Below are 27,623 nucleotides of genomic sequence, written 5' to 3'. Positions count from 1 at the left end.
AGGCCTTCTTATCATCAACTTCCTGAGTAGCTTCCTCAAAAAACTCCAACAGATTTGTTAAACAGGATCTACCTCTCCTAAATCCATGCTGGCTATCCCTCAAAATGTTATTTGAGTCCAGGTAATCTACCATTTTCTCTTTGATTATAGCCTCCATAACTTTACCAGTTATACAAGTTAGACTGATTGGCCTATAGTTTGACAAATTACTTCTATCCCCTTTTTTGAAAATGGGCGTTATGTTGGCATGCTTCCAATCAGAAGGTACCACACCTTCAGATAAGGATTTTTGAAACAGTAATGTTAAGGGTCGGCAAATAATATCCCTCATCTCTTTTAACACTATAGGTAAGATGCCATCAGGGCCCTGTGATTTATTTATTTTGAGCTTAGCTAGGCTTTGCAAAACATCAGCTTCAGTTATATATATATTAGTTATAGACGATGTTGAATTAGTAATAAGAACTGGTAAGTTACTAGTGTCCTCGACAGTGAATACCCGTGCAAAACTATCATTGAACTCATTTACTATGTCAATGTCGTTTTCAATTATAAGACCCTTACTATCCTGCAGATTAGTAATTTCAGCTTTTAGAGCTCTTTTAGAGTTAAAATACTGGAAGAAACTTTTAACGTCATCCTTAGCCTCCAATGCGATCTTCCTTTCGACATTCCTTTTAGCTCGTCTAATGTCATTTTTTAATTCAGCCTGTAGATTTAGATACTCTTGCTTTATTATGTCATCATCAGTTATTTTCCATCTCTGGAACAAAGCCCTTTTCCTCCTTACTTTATACTTTATGTCCCTATTAAACCACCTAGGTTGCAATTTCCTAGATTTATTCTTGCTAGAAACAGGTATGAAGTCCTCTTGTACTTGCAATAATGTGCTTTTAAAAAATTCCCATGCCTCTTCAACAGTTTTGTTATTTAACTCCATCCAGTTCACGGTTTCTAGTTTTAATCTCATACAATTGAAGTTAGCCTTCCTAACATTATATATTTTTGATTTGGACTTTGCTCTTCGGGCACTAAACTTAACCTCAAATTTAACCATGTTATGATCGCTACTGTCAAGTGGTTCTAAAACATCTAATTTACCAATCCTGTCCTGGTTATTAGACAAAACAAGATCAAGAATGGCATCTCCCCTGGTAGGGGTGTTAACAAACTGAGTAAAAAAACAATCCTGTACTAATTCCACCATCTCAAGTTCATTTTCAGAAGAGCCAGCAACAATGTCCCACTGTATCCCCGGTAGATTAAAATCACCCATAACTACCACATCATTTTTATTGCTCATAATCCTAATATCACTGTATAACAATCTGCTTTCCTCAGCAGCTACATTGGGTGCTCTGTAACAAACACCGACAATTAGGCTATTTGAGTTTGTAGCATCTAATTTTACCCATATAGCTTCCGTACTTTTACTTATATCAGTAAGCTCCCTTGCCTGCAAGATTTCCTTTACATATACTGCAACACCACCTCCCTTCTTACCTATACGGTCTTTACGGAACAATGTGTAACCATCCATATTATATTCTTGTCCATCCTTATCACTCAACCACGTTTCAGTTATTGCTATAATATCATAAGAGTCCAATGAGATAAGAGCCTCTAAATCATGAATTTTATTCCTAATACTCCTGGCGTTTAAATACAGACAACAAAGGGTAGGCTTATTACAGTGCCTACTTATAATATGATTTTTTTGGGCTTTCCGTTTCCCCCCAGTTACATACTTAACTAACCTCCCTGCCCCCCCAGTCCCTAGTTTAAACATTCCTCAACTACTCTACAAATACGCCTTCCCAGTACACTGGTTCCCCTCCGGTTCAGATGCAACCCATCCGGCTTGAACAGGTCCCACCTGTTCCAGAAGGTCCTCCAGTGCCCCATAAACCTAAACCCCTCTTTCCTACACCATCCTTTTAGCCACGCATTTAATCTCCTTATCTCAGCTAACTTAGCCTCACTTGCGCGTGGCACGGGGAGTATTTCGGAAAATACCACCATGGACGTTCTGCTTCTAAGCTTATTGGCGACTTCTATAAATTTATCCTGCAGAACAGCCCTTCTACCCTTGCCTATGTCGTTGGTGCCAACATGCACCACGACAACTGGATCCACCCCAGCTGGGGCCAAAAGCTTGTCCACACGATCTGGAAGGTCTCCTACCTGGGCACCAGGCAGGCAAGACACCGTACGGGACCCTCTATCACGCGTGCACACATAACTGTCTACTCCCCTAATAATTGAATCCCCCACTACCACAACCTCCCTCTTTCTGGGGGGAGGGGGCTCCTCAGTGCCCAAGGGCCCACCTGCTTCCCCAGTCCCTTCCGGCTCTAAAGCTGGAAGCACCTGAAACCTGTTAGACACAGACACCTCAGGTGATGCCGCCTCTGTAACGTGTGTACGCCTTTTCCTGCGTCTACGACCTACGGTCACCCAGCTCTCTCGACCTCTCTGCTCTTCATTCTCCCTCCCCCCCGTTAGTGGCGTACACACCGTCTCCCTAAACGGCGTATCAACTAGCTCATCTAACTCACTGTTGCATTGGATGCGAGCCAGTTGCTCCTCAAGGTCGCGAACCTTGACCATGAGTGAGTCCACTAGCTTACATCGCTCGCAGATGAAGTCCGACTGGACACTAACGTCCAGAAGGGCAAACATCTTGCAAACGCAACACTGAGCTGGCCCCATAATTAACTAACTCACTATGACCCCGTACTCCCAGCCCAGTAAATTTATATAGTGTATTTAACTATAAAGATTAATTTGCGTAACAATAAATGCAGTAACGTGCGGAGTACACTAAAATAAGTTATTACTTGTGTTAAAACGGAACTTAATTATTATTTTATTAAAAATTTTAAACCTGATAAACTTACTACTACTTACCAGAAGAACTTCTGCCTGAACCAAGTATGAACTAAAAACAAGGCGAAATCGAAGTTGCTCTTGGGAGGTCGAAAAACCACAAAAACCCCCTCACAGCAGGCTACTGCCGGAGCGGGAAAAAAGTGGAAAATGTCCTCCCGGCCCCGACTGGCGACCGAGCAAAGCTCAGGAGCAACTGTCCTTTTCCGACGCTTGGTAGCGATACCGACGTTAGATGTTGTTAGTTATAATCGCCCCGCGGGTGTTCGTTACGGAGTTTAAACGCGGACAGAAAAACGCCGCGCACGCGACACCCGCAGCTCTCCGTCGGTAATAATCGCGCTGTTGATTAACAGACAGGACAGACAAGCACTCACGCTGACCGAAATAAGAACAATAAATAGAAATAAACAGCCACCCACGTAAACAGGTAAAGCACACAAACACTCAAAACACTCCAAAAAAACAATCCCAAACAATCGCTGCAGCTCAACACCACTCTCTCGCAGCAATCCCAGCAATCCTCGCAGCAATCCCAGCAATCCCTGCGCCTCTATCGAGGTGCTACTGAACAATCTCTGCGTCTCGTGATTTGAGTGATTTGAGAGGGGGCAAACAGAGAGACAGAGAGGGGGCAAACAGAGGAACAGAGATGGGCAGACAGAGGGACAGAGAGGGGGCAGATAGAGAGACAGAGAGGGGGCAGACAGAGAGGGGGCAGACAGAGAGACAGAGAGGGGGCAGATAGAGAGACAGAGAGGGGGCAGATAGAGGGACAGCGAGGGGGCAGACAGAGAGACAGAGAGGGGGCAGATAGAGAGACAGAGAGGGGGCAAACAGACAGACAGAGAGGGGGCAGATAGAGAGACAGAGAGGGGGCAGATAGAGGGACAGAGAGGGGGCAGACAGAGAGACAGAAAGGGGGCAGATAGAGGGACAGAGAGGGGGCAAACAGAGAGACAGAGAGGGGGCAGATAGAGAGACAGAGAGGGGGCAAACAGACAGACAGAGAGGGGGCAGATAGAGAGACAGAGAGGGGGCAGATAGAGAGACAGAGAGGGGGCAGACAGAGAGGGGGCAGATAGAGAGACAGAGAGGGGGCAGACAGGCAGACAGAGAGGGGGCAGACAGAGAGGGGGCAGATAGAGAGACAGAAAGGGGGCAGATAGAGAGACAGAAAGGGGGCAGACAGAGAGGGGGCAGATAGAGAGACAGAGAGGGGGCAGACAGGCAGACAGAGGGAATGCAGTGTTTAAGACACTTTACATGAGGGCAGATTTTCATGGTGCTTCATCATAGTGACTGGTACCAATAGTAAGAACAGTGGTTAAAATCCCACTCATCTGGGATCATCAGCTTGTCATCGGCAACTTGGCAGGTTCCCATGGTGTTAAGCAAAGCAAAGAGGATCGGCATGGCAATGGGAATCTCACCAGACATGGTGATTCAAAGCCTCAGTCATTTCTCCTGTAACTAGGCCTTGGTTACAGGGGTGCTTGGTGCAGCACTGACCTGAGGAATGTTTCCTTTGACCAACTGGCAAGTTCAGGTGTGTAGACAAGTGGCACGTGCATATGGAACGGTGCTTCCAGGGATGACTCACGGAGCGGAAATGCAGAGGCAGCAGAAACAGGCAAACAGGCCAGTGTGGCTGGATTCATTACAGGGGTCTGAAGTGCTTTGTTTGAGTCGTTTATTCCGTCCTTCTCACTCAGTACATGCCGGTGGCTCGAACACAGCATCCATTTGCAGTTACAGTGAGTTTCATGGTAACTCCCATGTAATGCATGTAATACTGCATTGGGGATTTATAAATACTGAAAGATGGCTTAATTATTACGGACCTAAAGAAAGTACAATACTAACTCTGTGTTTGTTTGATACACAAGAGTCGTGTGCAAACTAACACTGTATGGGCAATCCCTCCAAATCAGACGGAAAACATCACTGCATTACAGTCTACAGTACACCTCATAATAAACCAGTGTAAATTTGAAGTGAAAGGCTTTATATATAAATATTTATTAGTGACATCTGAAAAGACATTTTACATACTAGGTCTATAAATACATTTACACAGCACGCCTCACACATCAGAGCTCAAGTAACAGAATCTCACATGTTATTCCAAAAGACGAACATAAAGAATCAGCCGAGGAAATATCCAACAGAAAGAAGACCCATGCACGTCGATCGGAGAGTCACTGGTAACAACTACGGCGTAAAACACATACATGAGAAACGAAATGGGCTGAAAGGCCGGGTAGAAAACAGTTACTTTCATACCTAAATCGTTGCTTGTTACTAAATAGAAAAACAATGGTTCCAAACATGCAACTGAAGCGGACTGGGGATGACCGGGGTGGACCAGAGCAGACCGGGGATGGCCAGGGCAGACCGAGGATGACCAGGGCAGACCGAGGTGGACCAGGGCAGACCGAGGTGGACCAGGGCAGACCGAGGTGGACCAGGGCGGACCAGGACATCCCCGAGGCACACAATTAAAGTTGTTTCGCACAGATGTAAACATTTCAGGTGGCTTCGGCTCGCCGGGGGGGAGGGTTCCTGAGCCGCGGTCCATCTCCGAGCTCCTGTCCGGCCCGCTTCAGCTAGGGTGAGGGGGGGGGCTTGAGGGAATGGCAGGAGCCCCCCTGGACCCCTCCAGAGGTCCCCTGCCCCACCCACTGCAGAGGGGAAGACATCGGAGACAGGCTGAGCTGCGGTAACGACATCCGCTAACGAGTGGCTGAATCAGACCCGTAAAAGAAAAGCAGTTTTAATAAACGGGCCGATACAGTGACCCTCAACGCTGCAGAACAGGTGTGAAGATTTGATTCGATTTTTGGCATCATCACCTTGGCCTTTGAAGTCTCTGCCAGGCTGTTATCCTCAGTCCACATGCGTCATCGTACCAAAACACCTCAACTCACAAAATAACCACACAAAAACCACCCGAACTGAATTTCTCTGATTTGGCCGAGGACCCCAGCATCCTGTTGGCCAGTGGAGCAGAAGCTACCGTTTGCAGACATAGCATTTTTAATGTTTTCATTAAAAAGGGGAAATGCTGCCGAACAAGCACACCATACAAGCTAAGAGAGACCCGAGAGGCCTCACAGTGGCTGGCAAGCAGAGAAAATACCATCAGGAAGGAAAGAGGCACCTTCAGAAATGCCACTATAAATTTTCTAAAGATAAATGGGTCTTTTGAAGGGAGTTTAAACTTGACCAAAAAGGCCTGGCCTCTGGAACGCTGAATTATAGATGAGGCGGGCGGTCTTACAGGTCAGCGTGAGTCAAAGTGAGATTTCAAAGCGATGCAGCAGGAACTGAGGTGGGAAGAGACACACAGATATCACAGCCTCTGGCCAGTTGAATCGCAGGCTTAACATGTTATGGGCCAGGGGTAACATTCTTACTGGGTGTAATTTATTATACTGATCAAATGATGTCACTGGTATTTAAAGTGCATGATTAGTGTTTCCATTAGAATCGAGTAAATGTGTATCCTTCAGAGGAAAGGGCTGACAGCGGCTCCTACCTCCACCAGGGGGTGCCAGTGTGCGATGGGCTTGCGGGGGTATGTCAGCATCTCACTCCAGTGGTTACGACCCAGGTTCTCAGCATCGTTACCCACCCGGCACACACCAATGATCTCGTTGTGACCTACACTGTGAAAGCGCCCAGAGACAGTGCATTCTTAAAGCCGACGGTTCTCACATTCACACCAACACATTTACCTTTCAATTATTTAGTAAGATCCTTTTATCCAAAGCGACATTCTACTGGGGTTAAGTCCCTTGCTCAGGGGCCCAACAGTGAAATCACTCTGCCAATTGTGGGATTTGAACCACCAACCTTCCAAAGGCTGGGAACAGCCTCTCACTGAGCTACAAACACCGGGATGCATTGTTTTCATTCTCTTGACAGACACGCTAAGAGGAAAGCAGAATGGATTCAGCGAGCATCGCTGACTAAGCTGTGGAATGTAAAAGCACAAAGGGATCCTAGAAAAGAGCATGAGGAGGGAAACATTTCTGTTTAGATATCCTGCTTTCATTAAGGGCTGCTGTTTTTGTACCTTTTCCTGTTAGTTTCTGCTTGCAAGCTTTAGTAGGGTGACAGAACATGGTCAAAAGATGCATAAATATTCATGAAAGACGGAGGAGGCTACCGGTCATAGTCCATAACTGCGATCAGAAGGCTGATTTGGTCGATGTTTTCCGGAGGGACATCGAACACTATGGCTTCGTTGTAGATGGGATTCAGCGTGTTCCTTTTGATTGATGTTTTCCTCTTCTTCAGTCTGCGTCCATCACACATTAGAGAGACCTTTACATATGGATCTGTGGACAGACAGCAATACGAGTCAAGAGGCAAAGCCCATGGAGTGACAGCTTTATGTTTTATGATTTTACTGTAATGTGTGAGGTCCATGTAAATGGACGAACATATGCACATACAAGGGCAAATCAGAGGAGCACCTTCAAACAGCAGCAGCTCACAAAAAAGCGACCCAGAGGAGCTCCTTCACACTGCAGCGGCGTGTGAAAGACTGAACCAGAAGAGCTCCTTCACACTACAGCAGTGTGTGAAAGAGAGAACCAGAGGAGCTCCTTCACACTGCAGCGGCGTGTGAAAGACTGAACCAGAAGAGCTCCTTCACACTGCAGCAGCGTGTGAAAGAGAGAACCAGAGGAGCTCCTTCACATTACAGTAGCTCATGAAAGAGTGTACGAGGAGCACTTCCACAGTGCAGCAGCTTGTGAAAGAGCGTACCAGAGGAGCACCTTCACAGTGCAGCGGCTTGTGAAAGAGCGTACCAGAGGAGCACCTTCACAGTGCAGCGGCTTGTGAAAGAGCGTACCAGAGGAGCACCTTCACAGTGCAGCAGCTTGTGAAAGAGCGTACCAGAGGAGCACCTTCACAGTGCAGCAGCTTGTGAAAGAGCCTCCAAGCACTAACCTGATGCCCCTGTGATGTCCATGGCTTTCAGGTTCCTGGCCTTGATCATGGTGATGGTGAGCCGACCAGCGGTGGGGAGATAGCACAGCGAAAACATGAGGTCCCCCAGGTCAACATTATCCTAAAGTAGGGGAGACAGGGGAAATGAGCAGAAGGCCTTTTGTTCAGATGGTACAAAGAACACAAGTGTTCTTATGCACTGGTATTGGAAACATCTCATCTGTGGAGCATGAAAAGCTTTGCAAGGAGAATCCTTTGGTTTTCCAGAGCAAAAGTCTCCTGACTAACAGAGCATGAAGTGCTCTGTTCACATGTTTTAAAAGCAGCAGTTCAATTATCACCTCTGTAAATAGCACATCTATAAAAAAAAAGCTGCAGATTTTCACCCGAAACCCCCTACTTCTGAATCTCACAAGGGATATCAACCCGAAACCTGCAGCCTTTGCATTTGTGTTACCTCACCTCAATGGCTTGGCTCTGCCAGCTCACATAAGGGGCGGATTTGCTTTAAAATGTCCTGGTCTGTCTCTGCCAGAGCTCCTCCGTGCCTAGGCGCAGAACGCCGGGCTGCATCTATGCCAAGATGCATGGGTATCCGAATGTGTCCCTCAGCTGTCTGCGGGCCGCGTCGTCATCATTTAGCTGCATCGTCAGTCACCACAACCCTATGCTGCTGCTGCTCCCGAGGCACTGCATTGAAGTACATCTCAAAGCTGTGAAGAAGTCATTTCCCTGGAGACTGATGATGAGGCTTAATCAGTATCTTCATTCCCACAATCATACAAGAGCGTGAGAGAACAACCGCTCCCTCTACAGCACCTTGCTGACGATGGCAAAGGTGACAGAGGGATCTGATGTACTGGGTGCGTCAGGGTCTCATGGGCGTGTGAGTTACCTCCTGACTTTTCAGTGGCAGGTGCAGGGTAGAAGACAGACACCTCCCCCCATTCACTGGCAACATCCTGACATACTAAGAGGGGGGGCGGATGTGCTGTAGTAAGCGAAGCCAGTGATCTTCTAGCACTATCTCAACTTCCGAGTAGAAGGCACGCTTCCACCGGGCAAATTCCTCCCGGGACAAATAATGCGATCGGCCCCTTCCATCTGAAGGGTATAGGAGAACTGCTGGCTACTTTCTCACTCGCCTCTAAATCAAGTCAACGGTGAAATGATGGTCACTCTTGCCTGGTCAATCAGATTAGAGCAGAGCACTGAGAAGGTGCATCACCATGCAGGGGAGCCAATGAGGAGTGAACGAGGAGCAAACAAGGGCAGCGTCTCCATCTCAGGAGGTCAGACAGACAGGGCCACTGCCGTGGTCTTACCTCACAGTCTGGCCTCCTCTTCCCCCCCCCCCACCCTCGTTTAGAGATCGCCTTCTCAATTAATTTCTCTCTTTGCTCCTTCTCAGAGGCTATTTGTACGAAGGAGCATCGAGTGACAGCGGTGCAAATGGAGAAAGATACAGTGACAGTCATTCGAGGGTGCTGCAGGCAGCAAACAGATTAAAGGTCCATATTACATACACACGTTTTAAGTTGTGAGATTTATGTTGCTATCCAGGCTGGAAGGGCATGTGGGATTCTGCCTGAAACAACGTGGCTGTGTGCAATTTCAGCGTGATACAAAATTTCAGTGAAGGGCTCGTTTAAAGCTTTGTCCCATTCCAGCCACCTTTCATTCACACAAACCTTCGTCCTGAGAGCAGAAAACTAGCTTGAAAATTTGGTTATCTTAGTTTATCTTAATTTCTCATAAAGTTCTCTTTTAGTAAAGTAACTTAATTTATCCATTACAGCCACATTCATGTGCCTATTTGGTTTAGGGTTAGGATTAGGGTTAGGGTTATTTGGTTTAGGGTTAGGATTAGGGTTAGGGTTATTTGGTTTAGGGTTAGGATTAGGGTTAGGGTTATTTGGTTTAGGGTGTTGTTTAGGGGTTTGAAATGACAGCGGAACAGGGCATTTTGAAGCATCTGCTTTAAGAAGCCAGTAGACAGTTATTTCAATACGACACGTTGGGATTAAATTTATAAAACATTTCAGTACATTGTGTTTCTTATTAGAGGGTCCTTGAACATAATGGCCCAAATGAACATGTCTTCATCATCCATCCATTTTCTGCAACTGCTTGTCCTGTTCAGGGTGGTGTCACAGGGCACACTCACACACCATGCACACCAATGGGCAATTTGGCAACTCCAATTAATCTCAGCATGAAACCCCACAATAACCTGGGGAGAACAAACAAACTTCACACACATGGAGACTTGAATCCAGGTCCCAGAGGTGTGAGGCAACAGTGCTAACCACTGCTCCACCATGCCGCCCCCCGTAATCCATCGTCTTACTGGTAATCCGGTCAGGCTCGTGGGGAAATGAACCCACATCCATTATCTCATTCCTTCACTTCTGACACTGGAACAGGGAAGCCCTACCGGCTTAATGGCAACCATCAATGTATGTCCCACATGCAGAAAGCAGGAGAGCGTGAACCAGTCGAGCACATCATTTATGCATGCGGTCATGTGAGTGTGCTGCTTCCCTGGAGCTCTGGCCCAGATTGGCAGCAGAACAAGGCCCAACGCCCCGGCTCCAGCTCGCCTGCTGCACACAAGCCCGAAGCCCCCTCTTCCAGACAGGCAGGCAGTGGAGAGGAAGCCATTATGCCTGACAGTGGATCCAGCATGATACGCCAACTCACACCTGCCTCCCTGAGCAGTGCAGCAGGAGCGGCTGCTTATCGGTCAGCTAGTGTCTTATTTCTGTAGGTGTCAAAATTATTTTGGATCTGGATCAGTATCACGCTGTCAAGGCTGGGCTCTCGCTACCTCAGGGGCCAACTAAGTGACAAGCAGGGGCCCTGGATCACCATCATACTGTTGAAGCTGGACCCTCACTGCCTCAGGGGCCACATGAGTGACAAGTGGGGGCCCTGTATGAATATCATACTGTTGAGGCTGGACCCTCACTGCTTCGGGGGCCACATGAGTGACAAGTGGGGGCCTTGAATCAGTATTAAACTCTCAAGGCTCAGGGGCCACGTAAGTGAAAAGTGGGGCCCCATAATCAATATCACACTGTTGAGGCTGGACCCTCACTGCTTCTTCCATCCATCTTTAATTTAGGTCATCCCTCTGTGCTTCATGGTAGGCACTTATGAAATATTCACCCCTCTAAGTATAATTCCGAACTACCATTTCTTGCAATGCACAAGGACAAATACGGAGACCTCATAACTTAATATTCCACGGATTGCTTTCGACTTCAGCCACACATTGCTGCTCACAGGGGCACAGACGTGTAATGAGCTATATTCACTGGGAGGGCCCAGCGTCAGGGTTAATGGCAGTCATTCCAAAATGGAGGACAGCCCGAGGTTTGTTTTAGAGAATACAGAAATACAGTGGCTAAACAGTGACATTCACAGCGAAAATAAATTGCTCATAATTTTCCTGTAATAAGTATCTCAGTGCTGTAGGGCGTGTGGGAGAGTGGTGGGGGGGGGGGAGGCAGAGGTATTTGGGACAGCAGCCAAGCAAGAGCACAGATATGAAGTGGGAGCCAGAAGGCCGGCTGGTCCCCAGCAACCACTGTTAGACCAGTAACCACTGCTAGACCAGTAACCGCAGTCAAACCAGTAGCCGCCGTCAGACCAGTAACTACTGTCAAACCAGCAACTGCTATCAGACCAGTAACTGTTGTCAGGCCAGTAACCGCTGTAAGCCCAGTAATCGCCATCAGACCAGTAACCGCTGTCAAACGTTAATTGCTGTCAGATCAGTAACCGCCATCAGACCAGTAACCACGATCAGATCAGTGAGTGCTGTCAGACCAGTAACCACTATCAGACCAGCAACTGCTATAAGGTCATTAATTTGCTATCAGGCCAGAAACTGTTGTCTGACCAGTAACTGCCATCAGACCAGTAATGACCAGAGCTGGGCGGTATGGCCAAAAAATCACGATAAACAAAACACATCAGTTGATAAATATCATGATAAATGTCTGATCGTTTTTTTTCTTTCTTGTTTAAAGGCTGATTTTTTTTACTACTGAGTTAAAACTGAAGAGATCAAATGGGTAATCATAGTTATAAACTATTATTTATCTACAGAACGTGAGAAACACTTGCCAGACAGTAGAGATGGCCAAAATGGCACTTATGGAACAATCTGCTCTATTTTCGACCCCAATAGATCAGTGGCTCCCAACCTTTTTTGGCCTTTGACCCCATTTTGACATCACAAATTTCTGCCGACCCCATAGACATTTTTTTTTTCTAGAATTAGTTTTTGATCATGTTTGTTATATGATTCTCTGCAAATATAGAGAAGCCAGATTAGTGCACAAAGTCATATTTTATTTTCCCTGATCACATGAGCAGTTAGGCGAGCTTGTCTTTACAAGGCTGAAGATGATTGCGATCATTCTATTTTAACTCATTTATATTTATTGATATTTATGAATGTGAAACAATACAGTTGTTTAAGATTGTATGTGGTGTTTTAATCATAATTTTTAAAAGAATAATAAGTAGTTGAAAAAATATTTTTTATCAGTAATTTTTTTTATTAATTACTAGACAATTAAGGGGACCCCATTTGAATACAGTTCCTGTGTGACAGATATATCATGAATGTGGAATTGTGGATGTTGAAATGGAATCAAGCACAGGCATGACTAGTCAAAGACGATTCACTAACGATTCATTCCTGATAGTGTCACATGAGTCTCCCCCCAGGTGTAAACATGAATGTCTGTAAGATAAGCGGTATGTTAAGCTACTTACTCAGTTAGCACCTTTGCCTAGTTGTTCAATATTGTAGTGCTTAATGGCACTTTACCTGCAAAATATCTATAGGTCCCTTCAAACTAACTTGAAAGTTATGTAGACGTGCAAGGAAAAGAGAGAGAAGCAGTACAGCAAAATGGGGCAAATGGAATTATTTTGTATCTTATCTGCATTACATTACATTAATGAATACCTTTTTTGCTTGTGTCTTCATATTTCTTAGTCCCTCCCAAAAACTGTCAATAACTGATAAAATGACTTGTTCATCCTCCCCTGTATTGGGGTAGCAGTGTAGTTTAGTATGAATTTGTGTGAAATTTAACCTGCAAACTTTTTTGCACCCCCCATGCTTATTCACATTTCATGTTCTGCGGTCGGAAAGCGACACGCAAAAGTTGCCAGGAGCTACAAAAGTTCCCAGTTGAGACAGCCCAGGAACCAGGTGAGAGTGCATTATGGCTTGTCTTGGTTTGTCTGGTTGCCTGTTGCTTTGTAATACATAGTGTGACTTTGACTCTCTATCACTGGAGTCTTAGACAATATTCTACTCCTGGAATTTCCTACTGTCCTGAAGACTCTGGGGAATAAAGAGTGCTTTCTTCTTCAAAGACAATAACTCAGGGCTTTGAGTTCTCCTAAGGTATCAGAAGCTTGATTTAAATGGCTTCCAACCTGTGGGAGTCTGAGCAACTGCCTATTTTCCTGTTATAATCATGCTGTGAGACTGTAAGATTCATAAAAGTGGGGTCACTCAAGACAGCAGGTCAGCTGTTAGCTGCTAGGAGCTCCTTAGAAGGAGACTGGCTCGCACATCCTCTCAATAACGATCCTGCATTTCAAGGTTCTCATGCAAATATGAGATGGTATCCCTTTTCCTCTTCCTGTCGGAAATATGAGGTTGTTCTCCATGTAGGTCATGTCCTCCGGAGGAATGACATCATGAAACGATGCGGAAGTGAGGAGACCAGTGCTGCTGTTTCTGCACCCCGCCATATATCCATGTTCCAAACACCCATAATGTTATGAGGTCCATTACCAGGTAAAGCTCATATTGATCTCTTTACCAGTCAATCAATGGTCTCTGGGACACCATGTTCACACATTCACAGCCCTTTGCATGATATATGCGCACAAGCCAGCCTTACAAGCTACACCTCCCTCCCATCCCTCCATCCTCTTCCGGCTCTGAGGAGAGCGTGACACACCCATCCGTAGCCCGTGGTACTGGGGCCTGTCCAGTGCAATTTTGCTTAATGCATTGACTCCCAGTTACATTACACCATAGTCCAATAAGGTGGCTTCTGCCAGGGGCTGCAGGCATTCCAGTGAGGTGTCACTGCAGGTAAAACTCAAATATTTTAAGATACAATCTACAAGAAGTCTCTGTTTTCAGTATTTAATATGATAATTGCATTTGCTGTGCGTTATAGCCTGTAGACCGAACATGGAGTACAGGTTAAATATAGATCTGGGCTGCGATGCTGCTGTTGCAGGTACAGATCCAGGGAGAAATGAATTTTATGTCCTTTAAAAAAGGTCAGTATTGACTGAGGGAACATCCTAGCATATCGGCAGATAAAATGTGTGCAGCACTTTGGATAAGTGTCTCTTAAGCAAGCAGATAACGTAATTACCCTACAGCTAATGAGGATGATTATCCCTGACCAATTATTCCCCAATTGAACTAACTTCACTTATTGCATTAGCGAGCTATCATTCCTTCCTTTCTCTGTCCCCATTCCTCAGGCTTATTGAATCTTTTTCCTATCTTTACGACTATTTACCATGAATTCCTGAATGAACAACGTTTTGGACGCATAGCCCAAGTGAGAGATCATTGGGAAGTGAAAAAAACTCACGATGTCCTTCCTCTTCAAGCAGCGTTAGATGACAGGTTGCGATATTCCTAAACTCTCGGTATATATTCAGCTAAGCATATCCTCTGCCTCTCTCAGAGAAAGGCAAAGCTGCCAGACATCTGTCTGAATGTTGGCGATCCCGCAATCGAAAATCCTCCAGAATTTTCCAGAATGTTTATTGTAATGCAATCCAGGAGGTCAGCTGCACAGAGCCAAATCTGTAATCTCCCATCTGGGATAGAGAGACATCAATCACAGGCAGGGGAATTAATGTCAGGGCTGGTAAAACAGGAGAGACGGTCTCTGGCCAGCCCTGCTGGCCTCCGACAGCAGCCATCGTGCGGGGCTCATTATCCCTGCTGCTCTGCAGATTAGCGCGCGCTTCAGAGCAAGTGTCTTGGTAAGTCGGGGGAGAAGGAGGCACAATAGCTGGTCTGTGACACGTTGCCTGTAATTAGCAGGGCAGCGGTGCTGACCACTGGCTTGGAACGCAGGCCCCAGGGACGGGTGCTTTCACCGCTTTGCTCTCATTAGTGGCTGATGCTCACACAGACCAGAGCCTCCTCCTCACCTGCATTGATAAATGCTTACACACTCCGGGACACACTCCCAATTATGCATCTATCGCTCGCTGTTCCCGTGGCTGGCTCCTCCTCCACCCTCCCTGGCATGGAAGGGGGTGGAGTGGTCTATTTGGGAGGGGGTGGTCTATTTAGAGAATGCCCCTGTTTGCTCCTCTAATGGTGTGATCGGTCTTATGATTCCTGCTGAGATTTCCATTCTGGCAGACCCGATCTCAGTCTCAATGAAAAGCGTGAATTATTATTTTATAATGTATTAAAAATTCGGCACGCTGGGATTGTTCGGCTTAACGATTTCTTTTACTAATGCACCAAATTCACCGTCTCCCAAAATGCACCTTGCAAAATGCGCCTTGACGGTTCTTAGCATGTTCAATCGGGACTGTGGAATTGAATGGGGGGCGGGGTATAGGTCAGTCGGTAAGAAGTCTGTGTCCGGAAGGTCATCAGATCAAATCCAGTGGCTGGCAGAGTAATAACGTCGCCGTCGGGCCCCATGGAAAGACCCCTAAGCCCCAGCTCCAGGCCCACTGGCTCTCCCAGCACACTCACACCAAAGCTCACTCCCGCCTGTGTGCGCGTGTGTCTGTGATAAGCCAACTCACCAATAAACCAGCAGTATTCCACTGTGTCGCACTGTATTTACACCCTAAATCTGAATGAACCTCACTGAGTCACTGTAATCACCCGAGTCAAGAGTACAGTATGTTTTAATAATAACTGCAACTTTTTTTGATAACTGTAAATCTGTGAATCCCTTGTCTATAAGAATTTATGAACACATTCATAACACATTATAATACATTCATGAAGCATTAAAAACATGGCTATAAATATTTATAAATAGGCATTACACATTATAGCAATATTTATTACGCATTATGAATGCTTTCTGAAGCTCTGATCCATAATGCACTATAGATATCTTCTTATGCAGTACAAAACATCCTTAATTCTTATACCAACCATTATAATGCATTATGAAGGTATCTATAGTGCATTATAGATGAGAGCTTCATTGGAGCTTATGAAGTATTATAATCAATACTATACTACCTTATGTCTGTTAATAGAAGATGCTGTAATGTTTTATTAATTCGATACTGACCATTATAATGCATTATGAAGGTATCTACAGTACTGTGCAAAAGTCTTTGGCAGCCACAGAAAATGATGCTTAAATAATCTTAATGCTGGTGTAAAACTATGCTATTACGCCTGTCAAAGTGTGTTAGCTTAGCCATTTCAAAACCTCTGCTAAAATCACCACTTTTTTTTCCAGTAACCATCCAACTAGACTTTTGCACAGTACTGTATAACGACTTATAGATGACTGTTTAAGGTAAAGTGTTTCCCTATTGTCCTATAATGGAGCCTCAACATTGTTACTATTCATTGTGTTATACTTCATCATCATCCTCATCTTCCCTCCTGCCGATGCTGCTTCATTCAAATATTTTTTAGAAATGATGAAATGCAATAAAGCATAAATAAAGCAGAAAAAAGCTAAATGTGCTTAATCGCTGTTCTTTCACAGACCTTCTTTATCAAACGTCTGCACTAAAGCCGACGTATTTGCACAGGAATATAAATATTGCTTCTGCTCTATGTCTGTAAGGAGAGAAATAGATGTTTCTGCAAGCTGACAGCTGTGGCATCGATTCAGCAACGCTTAAACTTACGTGTCAGATACACAAAATCACTAAATGCTGGAAGACAGAGGATGGGGATTATGGAGATGCTATCACTGTGTGTGTTTATTGCTTAATGTTTGTGGGCTCACAACACCAAGGACACGATTCTGGAGGAGCAGCAGCGAAGCCGGGTCTCTTACCGAGCTGACGTACTGGATGTCCCTGCTGAGCTTAGTTTCCCTGGGGAAGTCTGTCAGATCCAAGAAGTTGTCCACCACCACCTGGCCGATGATGTCATGGCGAGAAAACCTATCGAAGTCGTAGACGCTGAAGTGCAGCTTGCGTGTGGGTAGCTCAGTGTAGGCCACGGGGAACAGGAAGACCTCGTCGAACACCGGGTTCAGAGTCTTACGGTGCACCTTCGTCTGGTGCTTGGTCTTGCGGTCCGGCAGTAGGTAGATCTTCACGTAGGGGTCAGACGTGCCTGAGAAGTCCTTGGCGGGCAGGTCATCTGCCTTGTGGATCTTGACGATGAGCTGCTCCAGGTCGCAGTCGTACTTGAGGATGAAGTGGAGGCGCCCGCAGCCCCCTCCCCGCCGACCGTCCTCGCTGTCCACCGAGCGCTGCTTGTAGAGTTCGGGTTTCAGTCGGCCCAGGCCGCTCAGCGACTCCTGCCGCTGGAACTGTGCCAGGTTGAAGTCCGGGTTTGACAGGTTCATCTGCCTCCGGATGGAGTCGTGCCTTGTAGCAGAGATGGGACACCGGAGCAGGGGTAACTAAACAATCTGCTTAATCATGCCATCAACTCTGCATTCCATAATCTTTAGATCCAAAACAATGCTACAAACTAACCTGAATACACTGATATAAGAACTCCCCCCCCCTTTTCTAGCCCAGTTTGAAATGGCTAATTAACCTTATGAGTCTCTTCTTCAACAGTTACCCATTCTGACTTGGGAGTGGTAGTACACCTTTGCTCCAATAGGGGTCACTCAAAAGGCTACTGGGCTCTTTCAGCAAAGTACAGAAGCCAAACCATAAACCTTGGTCGGCGGTTTTAAAGAGTTAACACCGTAAAGCATAAAGGGTGACTGGGACATGCTGAGCATGGTACTTAAAGGGAAACCACGGTTTGGGGTTTCCCCGATGCCCCTGTGTGAAGGTGTGTGCTGGTAAAGCGGTGTTCAGCCCCGGAGAGACACTGACCGCCCAGAGGAGGTGGGCTCCGTGACCTGCCGCTGCATGCGTGCATTGTGGATGCAGTTCTCCTTGCCCTTGGATTCGGCTTCCAGCGGAATGTCTGGGGAGGTGTGACTGATCTTCATGGCCGCCTCGGGCACCGGCGTGGCCTCCTTGCAGCACTCTCTGTCGACGGCGTCCGCGTCGCCGTAGGCCAGCTGCTCTGGCTGCTCGTCCTTGGCGCCCGGCGACAGGCCCCGCTCACGCCACGGGATCCAGCAGAGCTTCCACGACACGAAGAGGGAGACCCCGAAGAGGGCCAGGCCGCACGCCGTCACCACCAGGGACAGCAGGCTGACGGACACATCTGCAGCGCGGCGTGGGGACAGGCGCGGGAGGGTCAGCCAGCGGGCCGCACTCAGGGGGGCACTAATGCAGCAGCATTTCCCCCAAACCCACAAACGTGCTGCTCCTCTTCAGGCCGTATTTGACCTCGTTTCTTTGTAGTAAACGTTACTCCCATTTTTGCTTATTTATGCACATTTTATGCACATTCCAAATGTTTAATTTTACTCTTTTTGATGTATCGAGTAAAATTGGAATGTATGATTTTGCGCTCTAGAATATTATTCTGGAAAGTAATTTACTCAGGCTCAGACGCCCAGTGGGGGTGGGGCTCTGCCTCATGCCCTGCAGGTTGGGGACTGGCATCTGTAAACTGCCTATAGTGGGCACCCTGTGATGGATGGGCAGCTTGTCTGTGGTGTCCCCTGCCTCATGCCCTGTGACGGACGGGCATCCTATCTGTGGTGTCCCCTGCCTCGTGCCCTGTGATGGATGGGCAGCTTGTCTATGGTGTCCCCTGCCTCGTGCCCTGTGACGGACGGGCATCCTGTCTGTGGTGTCCCCTGCCTCATGCCCTGTGACGGACGGGCATCCTATCTGTGGTGTCCCCTGCCTCGTGCCCTGTGACGGATGGGCATCCTATCTGTGGTGTCCCCTGCCTCGTGCCCTGTGACAGACTGCCATCCTGTCTGTGGTGTCCCCTCCCTGTTCCCTGTGATAGACTACATCCATCCTGTCTGTAGAGTCCCCCTTGCTTCCTGGGACAGGCTCCAGCCCCCCCTCCCATAACACTGGATAAGTGGCTGGAAGATGGATGTAGCTTTTCCACTCTCAAACCCCCCTGGGTGACGCCATTCATCAGACTGTGGTTCTTCAAGAAATGTCTGTGCTTAACAGGAATATTTCTGTGAAACAAACTGAATTTACTTTAACACTCATCATGCTCCCCCCCATTCCCGTCCCATTGGCCGCATCCCACCCTCCACACGGCAGGACTGGGCCCGCAGAGATGGGGCGGGCGGCAGCACTCTGCCTAAATGTGGGGGGGCTGTGGCAGTGGTGGGGGCAGTATACACCTCTATCATCTCTTATGTATAACAGACGTCTGGAGTTGGAAATGATGGGAATAAGCAGAAACTTTGGTGCACAGATGACAGATAAACAGCCTTCACTACGTGTCCTAAAATGTTTAGCTTGTTTTATATTTCTGGTCAGCAGTTTCAGCTCTATCTGTGAGAAGATCATGTGGCATAGACCTCCTGTCTGTTTTGGGCAGTGAGACCAGCTGACTGAAATGAGTCGTACTGACTTTCACACCAGCCACGCGCTCCTGAACTCGTATCCTGTGGTTTCCTATGGAGTTCAGTCACTGTTCCGCAGTTATTTTTAATAAAAGGCATTTTCGTGTGCTGTTCCCTCACTACTCCCCACTGGGGGCTGTGCCTGTGAGTGTCCTGGACATCCCTGTAGCGTATGGACCTGCAGGGGGGCTGAGATCGCGTTCTCGCGTTCCGCAGGGACGCCGACACGGAACCTGCCGACACTGTTTCACAGCACGGTTCACGGGCCGGACATCAAACTTCAATGAAACAAGGTTCTCAGCTAGCAGCGAACACTTTCAGCAGACCAGCCCTGCTCCTTCATCCTCTCCGAGCAATTTAACCTTACAAGGGCACCTTGGGAGGCCACCTTGCCCCCCCCCCCCCCACCCACCCTCCCGACCACATGGTGGAAGAGATGGTTCAGCTTTCAGAGAAGCATCTAATGCCATTTACCAGAAGGCATTTAAGAGGGCTGGGCTTTCCCTAAGCGGCACCCTGCCCCCCGTCTGAGTGCCGGTGCTTCATTCATAACAGAGAACATGAGTGGGAGTGGGGGGGGGGGGGGTGTGGCGTGTCCCATGAGGGAGACAGGAAGGAGGCCTGCATCTCTGCCTCAGTCGGGACGTGCCCCAACGCCCACACACTCTGCTGTGCTCCGGTCCTGTCAGCAAAGTGACCCCACATGAAGCCAGAATAGAGCAGCAGAGAATATCTTCATGGCTTTGGTTTGTCAGGGTCAGTGAGCCAGGCTCCCTGGCGCCTCCTACGCTGGCTGGTTACTGTGTACCGGAGCCCAAAGCCCGACACCATCAGCATTAGCATATAAGCTAACATGCAGCAGCGCACTGACCAGCAGCACATGTCAGTATGACAATAGGCTTCTGGGTTCATTTTCTATTCTGTTCATTTTCTGAGTCACAGAGTGAGCTTCGTTTAAAATGCTTTCTTTGTCATTTTCACTGCCTGGAATGATTACCTGCAGACACACTGGGGTTTAGATTAAACTAATCAAAAAGAAACTAGCGTGAAGCAGCAGCATCACTTTAAATACTCGCCATACAAAAAGCCCATCATCCCATCTTCCCAGATCACACCTTTGCTCCTGATCCAACAGACCCAAAAGCGAATTTCGAGAAAATGACATTGAGCCGTAGGTAGGTAAGCACAGCACACTGGGGCCGCTCCGCCTGTCTCTTCTAGCTCTTCATTGTTCACTGGCGCTGAGCCTTGTAAATCGCTGCAAGGCCGCGCCTTGATCAAAGTTCTCATGGAGACCAAGATGGTCTCTCGGCTGAAAAGCTGCCATTACGTAATTAGATTTAAATATGGCAAACTGTAATAAAATTACAGGGAGCCAGATTCATTACTTACAGGTATACCATGCTTAAACTTCTGAAAGAAACCTTGACAAGTTTAATTAGGCTCAGCTGAGTTAGTTTAATTATCTGCACAGAAAAAACCTCTGTTCTGTGACGACTTTCTGCACTTAGCAGCTCCGTCTGTTCATTTTATGCAGTGTTACATTCCATACGGTTCTCCGAGTGGTGATTCCGGTAAGAATGATGGATTAGGCACTGTTTATCTCCAATTCCCCTGGAACAGCGCCAAAACACGGCATGTTCATTAGTGTGGCCTTTAATGACAAACGCAGCCAGCGAACCCTCCACGCTGAGCGGCACGGAGCAGGTGACTCGCACTGGGCGCCGGCTGGTCCCGCCATCCATCATGCGTGCGTTTCGATCGGGCCGCGGAAAATCCGTGTCACATCGACGGTCAGGGGGTATTACTGTATCGCGCATGTGCTGGGCGGAACATTCCAGGGGCATAAAGGCGCTGATTTGCAGGAAAAACAGGAGTGGGAACTGGCGCCTCTCTGGAACGCTTACAGCGGGAAATAGACGGACACGCTGGGCCCTTGTCAGAAGCAGCATCATTTGAAAATTGCTGCTGCTCAGCCAATGAGCACAATGTGGTCATTATTATAATATGACAGAAAAGATTCCACAGTCGAGACTTTCTTATCGTTCTCAGTCAGTAGCTTGCGGCCTGGGGACTGAGTCTGACAGCTGCTGGTTCAGCTGCTACTGAATGGCGCAGGAAATGCGCAGCTGTGCAGTCTGCACAGCCTCTAGTCGGCATAGGAACATACACGCATGCGGGGGCTGGTGTGCGGCTCAGCAGGTTGCGCCTGTGTATCTGAGGTTAAAACCACGTCTCCGTGTGAGCAAGGCCTTTAACCCCCCCCCCCCCCCCCCGCAAAATGCGCCCAGGGTGCCTGATAAATGGCCTGACCGTGCACTCAGACCTCAAGCTTCACTCTTAAATGTATACATGTGTGTGTGTTTCAAAGGGGAGCATGCTGGGATATGCGAGAATAGAAGCATTACAATGTAGCTGTAATCATTCTTGTGCTAATGGCAAATAAATCATCATTTCATTTCACGCAGGTGTGTATTCTGAAAGACTGAAGGTGAAAGATTACATTGTCCAAAACAGACAGGCTCATCTCAAACTGTGTAACTAACATGGGATAATAACAGCCTCACTGAGGATAATAAAAAAGAATTAAAACTGTAGCTAGCTTGACAGCCAAAACAATTAGCAAGTACTACTAAAATACTGTAAGGAATAAATACTTAAGGAACTAGTTAATTGCTCCCCATTTCAATCTCTGGTACAATTATTAACTAACTCATAAAAATGAGTTTGGAAGCAAAGTTAGTGAATAGGATCTGATGTCGTACAGCCAATATGCAATTAGAGCAGCAGGGGGATGGCCCTGCCGTTTGATTGGCTGGCCTGGCCCCATGGCACCGCCCACTGCATTACATATTCCCTCCGAGTTTCACAGTGTGCAATGCGGGGAGACCCAGAGGATCCATGAACGCATGAGTGCCCCCTCAGCTTCCCGCCATCACTCTGCCAGCCTCATTCACATTTCACCCCACAGGTTGGGTCTCTGTCAGTGAGTCACCCCCCCCCCCCACACACATCCCCAGTATCACCTTTCAGCCCTGCATATCGGTTTCATAGAAGTAGATCAGAATGGCTGATATATATATAAGCTGGACAAATGGACGCTGATGTGCTCCTATCGACTTTCACACTCTGTAAAATGCCAGCTCTGTTGCACAAAGCCTGCTTTATAATGTACCATAGCATGACACTTATGCCTGCGCTGATTTTGCAGCTAATTCAGTCCCACAAAACAGGGGCTTTAAGCTGCCTTTCCTGCGTAGCTCTTCCCCTCAGACTTACCAATTGAGATTCCATTAAGACCACTGACAAACCTTGACATACATTCAAGTCCAAGTGGCAGTAATCAAGGGGAGTCACGGTAATTAATGTTCAAGACACAAAACAGCAGACTCCTGTTATTGCTTCTGAGCATTTATCAAAGAACAGGGGAGAAGAAAGAGCATGATAATAGAGCAGAATTACAGACTTAGACTGGCTCCCTAAGACGGTGGGTAGAGCTAAAGCCTTCTTTAATGTTACTGAAGACAGTAAACATTTGCCCCCAAAAGGCGTGAGACCCCATTCTTCACCACCTGCAGCAATTATTGCCTCATGCAGGCAGTACGTACAGGCCTGTGAGGAGCAGACCCCTCCCTGACTGTGTGAGTGAGCCAGCCGGCGACTCAGCCTGGAATGGCGTGCGACAGAGGCGCAGTGAGGAGCAACACAGTGAGCAGACGTGCAGTAAGGAGCTGCGCAATGTGGAGCCACGCAGTGAGGAGGCACACAGTGAGGACCAGTGCAGTGAGGAGCTGTGCAGTAAGGAGCCACACAGTGAGGAGCTCTGCAGTGGGGAGCTGCGCAATGTGGAGCCACGCAGTGAGGAGGCACACAGTGAGGACCAGTGCAGTGAGGAGCTGTGCAGTAAGGAGCCACACAGTGAGGAGCTCTGCAGTGGGGAGCTGCGCAATGTGGAGCCACGCAGTGAGGAGGCACACAGTGAGGACCAGTGCAGTGAGGAGCCACACAGTGAGGAGCTGTGCAGTGAGGAGGTGCACAGTGAGGGGCCGTGTAGTGAGGAGTTGCACATTGAGAAGCTGAGCAGTGTGGAGCTATGCAGTGTAGAGCCGTTCAGTGAGGAGCCATGCAGTCTGTCGATTGGTGCCCCAACCACATATCGAGTTAAGGCGGAGCATGCAATTTCCAGCCATGGAGGACGGAATGGCATTCAGCGAGAGCATCAAGCCGCCTGGCTGCTTCCACTGAGGAAAATCTGCGAAGCAGCCCCTGCCTCTGAGCCTCCCTGAAAAGACTAGAGGCGTGCGACCCCCCCGGGCTGCCCCCGCGATCATGTCTCCTGCCTCAGAACGGCAGCACTCTCCCACAGGCACTGAGTGATTTATCCTGGCTGCTCCAGACGGGGCCCATTCACAGCTCTAAGCCCTGAAAAAGCCCCGCAGCTCGACAGCTAAGACTGGTGACGAGCACCGGCTGCAGCGCAGCCGCTTACCACTGCGGAGATCGCAGCTCTGCAAAAATATAGCATTTCTGGAGCTGGGTGGATTCGGTCTTTGAGTCATACTAGGGGGTTTCTGCCCTTCTTTAAGGAAAACACTGGCTTAAAATAGCAGAGGCATGGCTTGCTAACCAATCCGTGAAACCTGGCCAACATTACGGAGATGTTTCACAGGAGAGCGGCGCTACAGATAGACGCTGCCCAACCTGCGATCACTAAGAACATAAGCAGGAGTCCTCAGTCCTTAGACTTCTGATAGTTTGTGGCAGTCCTGAGGCCTAGAGGAGAGAGATTCTGTTTATTTATTTATCTTTTTTACATTGAAATTTGTGTATTTTTCTCTTCAGGCATCTCCATATGCTATACTTATTTATTTTTATATAGCAATTGTTGTTGTGACTATGTATTGTATATTTTTATCTTTCCATATGGCTACATACTGTGCAGTCTGTAATTACAAACAGTTTCCTCCAGCATAATAAAAGCATTCCGATTCTGATACTGTTCCCTAAATCCAACATGGAAAAGTACACTGTTTACTCGGATCATTAGCTCCACTGAGGTTCTGGTGCATGACTTTTATCTGATCTGGTCATGATCTCACAAGCCCATGTCTTTGCCATAAAAGGAAGGTCTTCAACTGGACACGTCATGACATGCTTTGGCTCCACATGGACCACATGCGTAACCCTTTGAGCTATAAAAGAAACTGGGCCAACACATCTTGGGCGTGTGGAGCCCCCACCTCCTGTGAGATGCACGGTGAAGCACGACACAGAGGCTCCGGCGTGACTCTTCGCGTTTTTATTTAAAAGCCACTTTTCTAAGGACTTTTCAGCTGCTCTCTGATGAGCAAAATATCAGGCAGAATAATAAGACAGTTCTAGATTACTTGAAATGAGCATCATTTTAAATGGGCGATAACAGGAGGCTGGTAGGATGCTGGCTTCTGTGTCCTGGTCAGAAGTGTCCTCTCCTGCAGTCAGTCCCCCATGTCCTGTCGTCCCCCCCCATGCACCTGTCCCCTCCTCTTTGTGACGTCAGAATTTCACTGTGCTCCTCTAAGTGCGTGACAGTGCACTTGGAACTTATGGCAGGACCAGGGTAAACTAGGGTAACGCAGGGTAAACCATGCTAATGCAACAGAGGAGGCAGAGATGGGAAAATACAGTGGATATGCAGAAATGAGGGCCGGCTGGGTCTGGCCCTCCTCATGTACAGTCCCTAACACCAACCCTACACTGTACCGGAGCTGGCCCTCCTCATGTACAGACCCTAACACCAACCCTACACTGTACCGGAGCTGGCCCTCCTCATGTACAGTCCCTAACACCAACCCTACACTGTACCGGAGCTGGCCCTCCTCATGTACAGTCCCTAACACCAACCCTACACTGTACCGGAGCTGGCCCTCCTCATGTACAGTCCCTAACACCAACCCTACACTGTACCGGAGCTGGCCCTCCTCATGTACAGTCCCTAACACCAACCCTACACTGTACCGGAGCTGGCCCTCCTCATGTACAGTCCCTAACACCAACCCTACACTGTACCGTAGCTGGCCCTCCTCATGTACAGACACTAACACCAACCCTACACTGTACCGGAGCTGGCCCTCCTCATGTACAGTCCCTAACACCAACCCTACACTGTACCGGAGCTGGCCCTCCTCATGTACAGTCCCTAACACCAACCCTACACTGTACCGGAGCTGGCCCTCCTCATGTACAGTCCCTAACACCAACCCTACACTGTACCGGAGCTGGCCCTCCTCATGTACAGTCCCTAACACCAACCCTACACTGTACTGGAGCTCCTAACGAGGGTCCTCCTCACATGCAGACCTGAACACCAACCTCACACTGTACTGGAGATGGCCCTCCTCACATACAGACCCGAACACCAACCTCACACTGTACTGGAGCTCCTATGAAGGGCCTTCCTCGCATACAGACCCTAACACCAACCCCATGCTGTACCGGAGCTCCATCCTACAGAACCCACAGCCCCAGGAACCGCCACTGCTGTAAGTGTGATGATTACTCTGCTCTCTGCTGCCACAGCCTATAAACACCAGAGCAGCTGAGAAATCGGAAACCGGAAGCACGGGCGTGAGGGCAAACCGCGAAACAGCCAGGCACTCTTACGTTTCTGCTGTAATTTTTAGGTCGTTGTTCCGTATGGTGACACCTCCTCAGCCGGCGAAGGCTGACCGTATGCCGCTCACATTGGGGCTCTGAATATTTGGCTGTTTAAAGCTTTCTACACTGCATTGCCCAAACACAGTGCTGCCTGACAGCTTTCAGTAGGAGCCGTCATTAACGCGCTGCGTCTTGCTGCACCCCCAGCCTGTGCTGGGCTCTCTCCCCAGTGCAGCATGTGGTGAAGATGTGCCACATTAAGCAGGAAGCTGAGGCACAAACTCCCTCTTCCTGCTCAGTTACAGCCGGCAGGTTGGCATGCCTCTCTGTCCTCAGGGTGTCAGTGCATATTTTTCAAGTAAATTCAAACAAGAGAAAGATGTATGGAGAGTTCATGTACATAACCTCAAGTTATGTCAAGTAAGTCCTACTTAAAGACAATGAAATACATGATGCCATTCACCAGGTCACACAGGTGTTTCTGAAATAGCTTTTAAAACTTTTGGTAAAATGCAACTTTTAAACGACTTATTACCCATGACTAGATTGTACAATCAAGCACCACATCTGTCCTTGTCATAATATCCTAATAATTACAGCTTAATAAACGCATGCTATAAGCATTTATACATGCAGACAGGTGCGTAGTGAAGCCCCGCACGCGGCCGGTGCCCGGCGGGCTGCCGCTAAGGGTGTGGTGCCGCCGGGCGGAGCGCGGGCACAAAAGAAACGGTTCTGAGGACGGATGGGTGCAAATGATACCGTCTCTCAAAACGAGGAAATCGTCTGCTTCTACCAGCTATGAAGTCTCTATCTAAATAAACACATGAATGAATAAATGCTGCATTTCCCCCATAGCAACTTTTATTCTGGAGGGTGGGGCACTGATTAGCACGCACTTAAGTTGTGAACGAACATGCAGTGCAGTTAATATAGAGATTTATAAAATTACAAAGCACTTCCCGTGCAACTTGATCGCAGACAAGTTTCAAACCCAAACTGCGCCCCTCATCCTTACCTGCGTCGGGGTACCGCGGCCGGCCGAGATCGCGAAGATAGTAACTGAAATCCAGGCAGCTGTCGCTTTGCACTTCGCCCTTAGAGCAGAGATCCGACAGGAGCTCCAGCGCCTTCCGACACACGTCGTGCTCCCTGTCGCCGGGCATTTCCCCCCCGCATCCTTGTGCATGGAGGCGATTTGCTCTTTCTCCGACCGCCACCTCACCCACTCATCGCAGCATCAGCACCAGCGGCGGGCGGAGCGCAGCTCTCCACGGCGCGGCTCCTGTTACCAAAACCCGGCTCTGCGGCTCCGTGGCTTGTGCCAGGGGATCAGAAGCAGCATCTAAGGACCCGAGCAGCTTTACTGAGGACAGGCTGAGGATGGAGAGAGGAGTGCGGGCTGGCTCACTTCATGCACATACACGTCCATCCTCCCAA

At 48.0% G+C, this 27,623-nt stretch overlaps 1 protein-coding gene across 4 annotated transcripts; it reads right to left on the bottom strand.

The window, feature by feature from the left end:
- Positions 1 to 4,581: 4,581 nt before the first annotated feature.
- Positions 4,582 to 27,623, bottom strand: syt9b (synaptotagmin IXb). Of its 4 annotated transcripts, none has more exons than XR_002838908.2 (7): positions 27,202 to 27,623; positions 17,929 to 18,268; positions 16,923 to 17,463; positions 7,855 to 7,975; positions 7,064 to 7,235; positions 6,431 to 6,555; positions 4,582 to 5,573 (listed from the first exon to the last, which is right to left on the bottom strand). XR_002838908.2 is itself a non-coding variant. In XM_023816938.2 (7 exons), the coding sequence occupies exons 1-7, from the start codon at positions 27,347 to 27,349 to the stop codon at positions 5,499 to 5,501; spliced, it is 1,527 nt and encodes a 508-aa protein (XP_023672706.1). In that variant the 5' UTR covers positions 27,350 to 27,623; the 3' UTR covers positions 4,582 to 5,498. The 4 variants fall into 4 exon arrangements, 3 of the variants coding, with proteins under 3 accessions (XP_023672706.1, XP_023672720.1, XP_072574245.1); XM_023816938.2 differs by having other exon boundaries at positions 6,431 to 6,560; XM_023816952.1 differs by lacking the exon at positions 4,582 to 5,573 and having other exon boundaries at positions 6,419 to 6,555.

Source organism: Paramormyrops kingsleyae, chromosome 11 (genome assembly GCF_048594095.1).
Source record: "Paramormyrops kingsleyae isolate MSU_618 chromosome 11, PKINGS_0.4, whole genome shotgun sequence".
NCBI lineage: Eukaryota > Metazoa > Chordata > Actinopteri > Osteoglossiformes > Mormyridae > Paramormyrops > Paramormyrops kingsleyae.
Note: the sequence above shows the minus strand (reverse complement) of the source record. Positions and strands in the feature narration are given on the sequence as shown.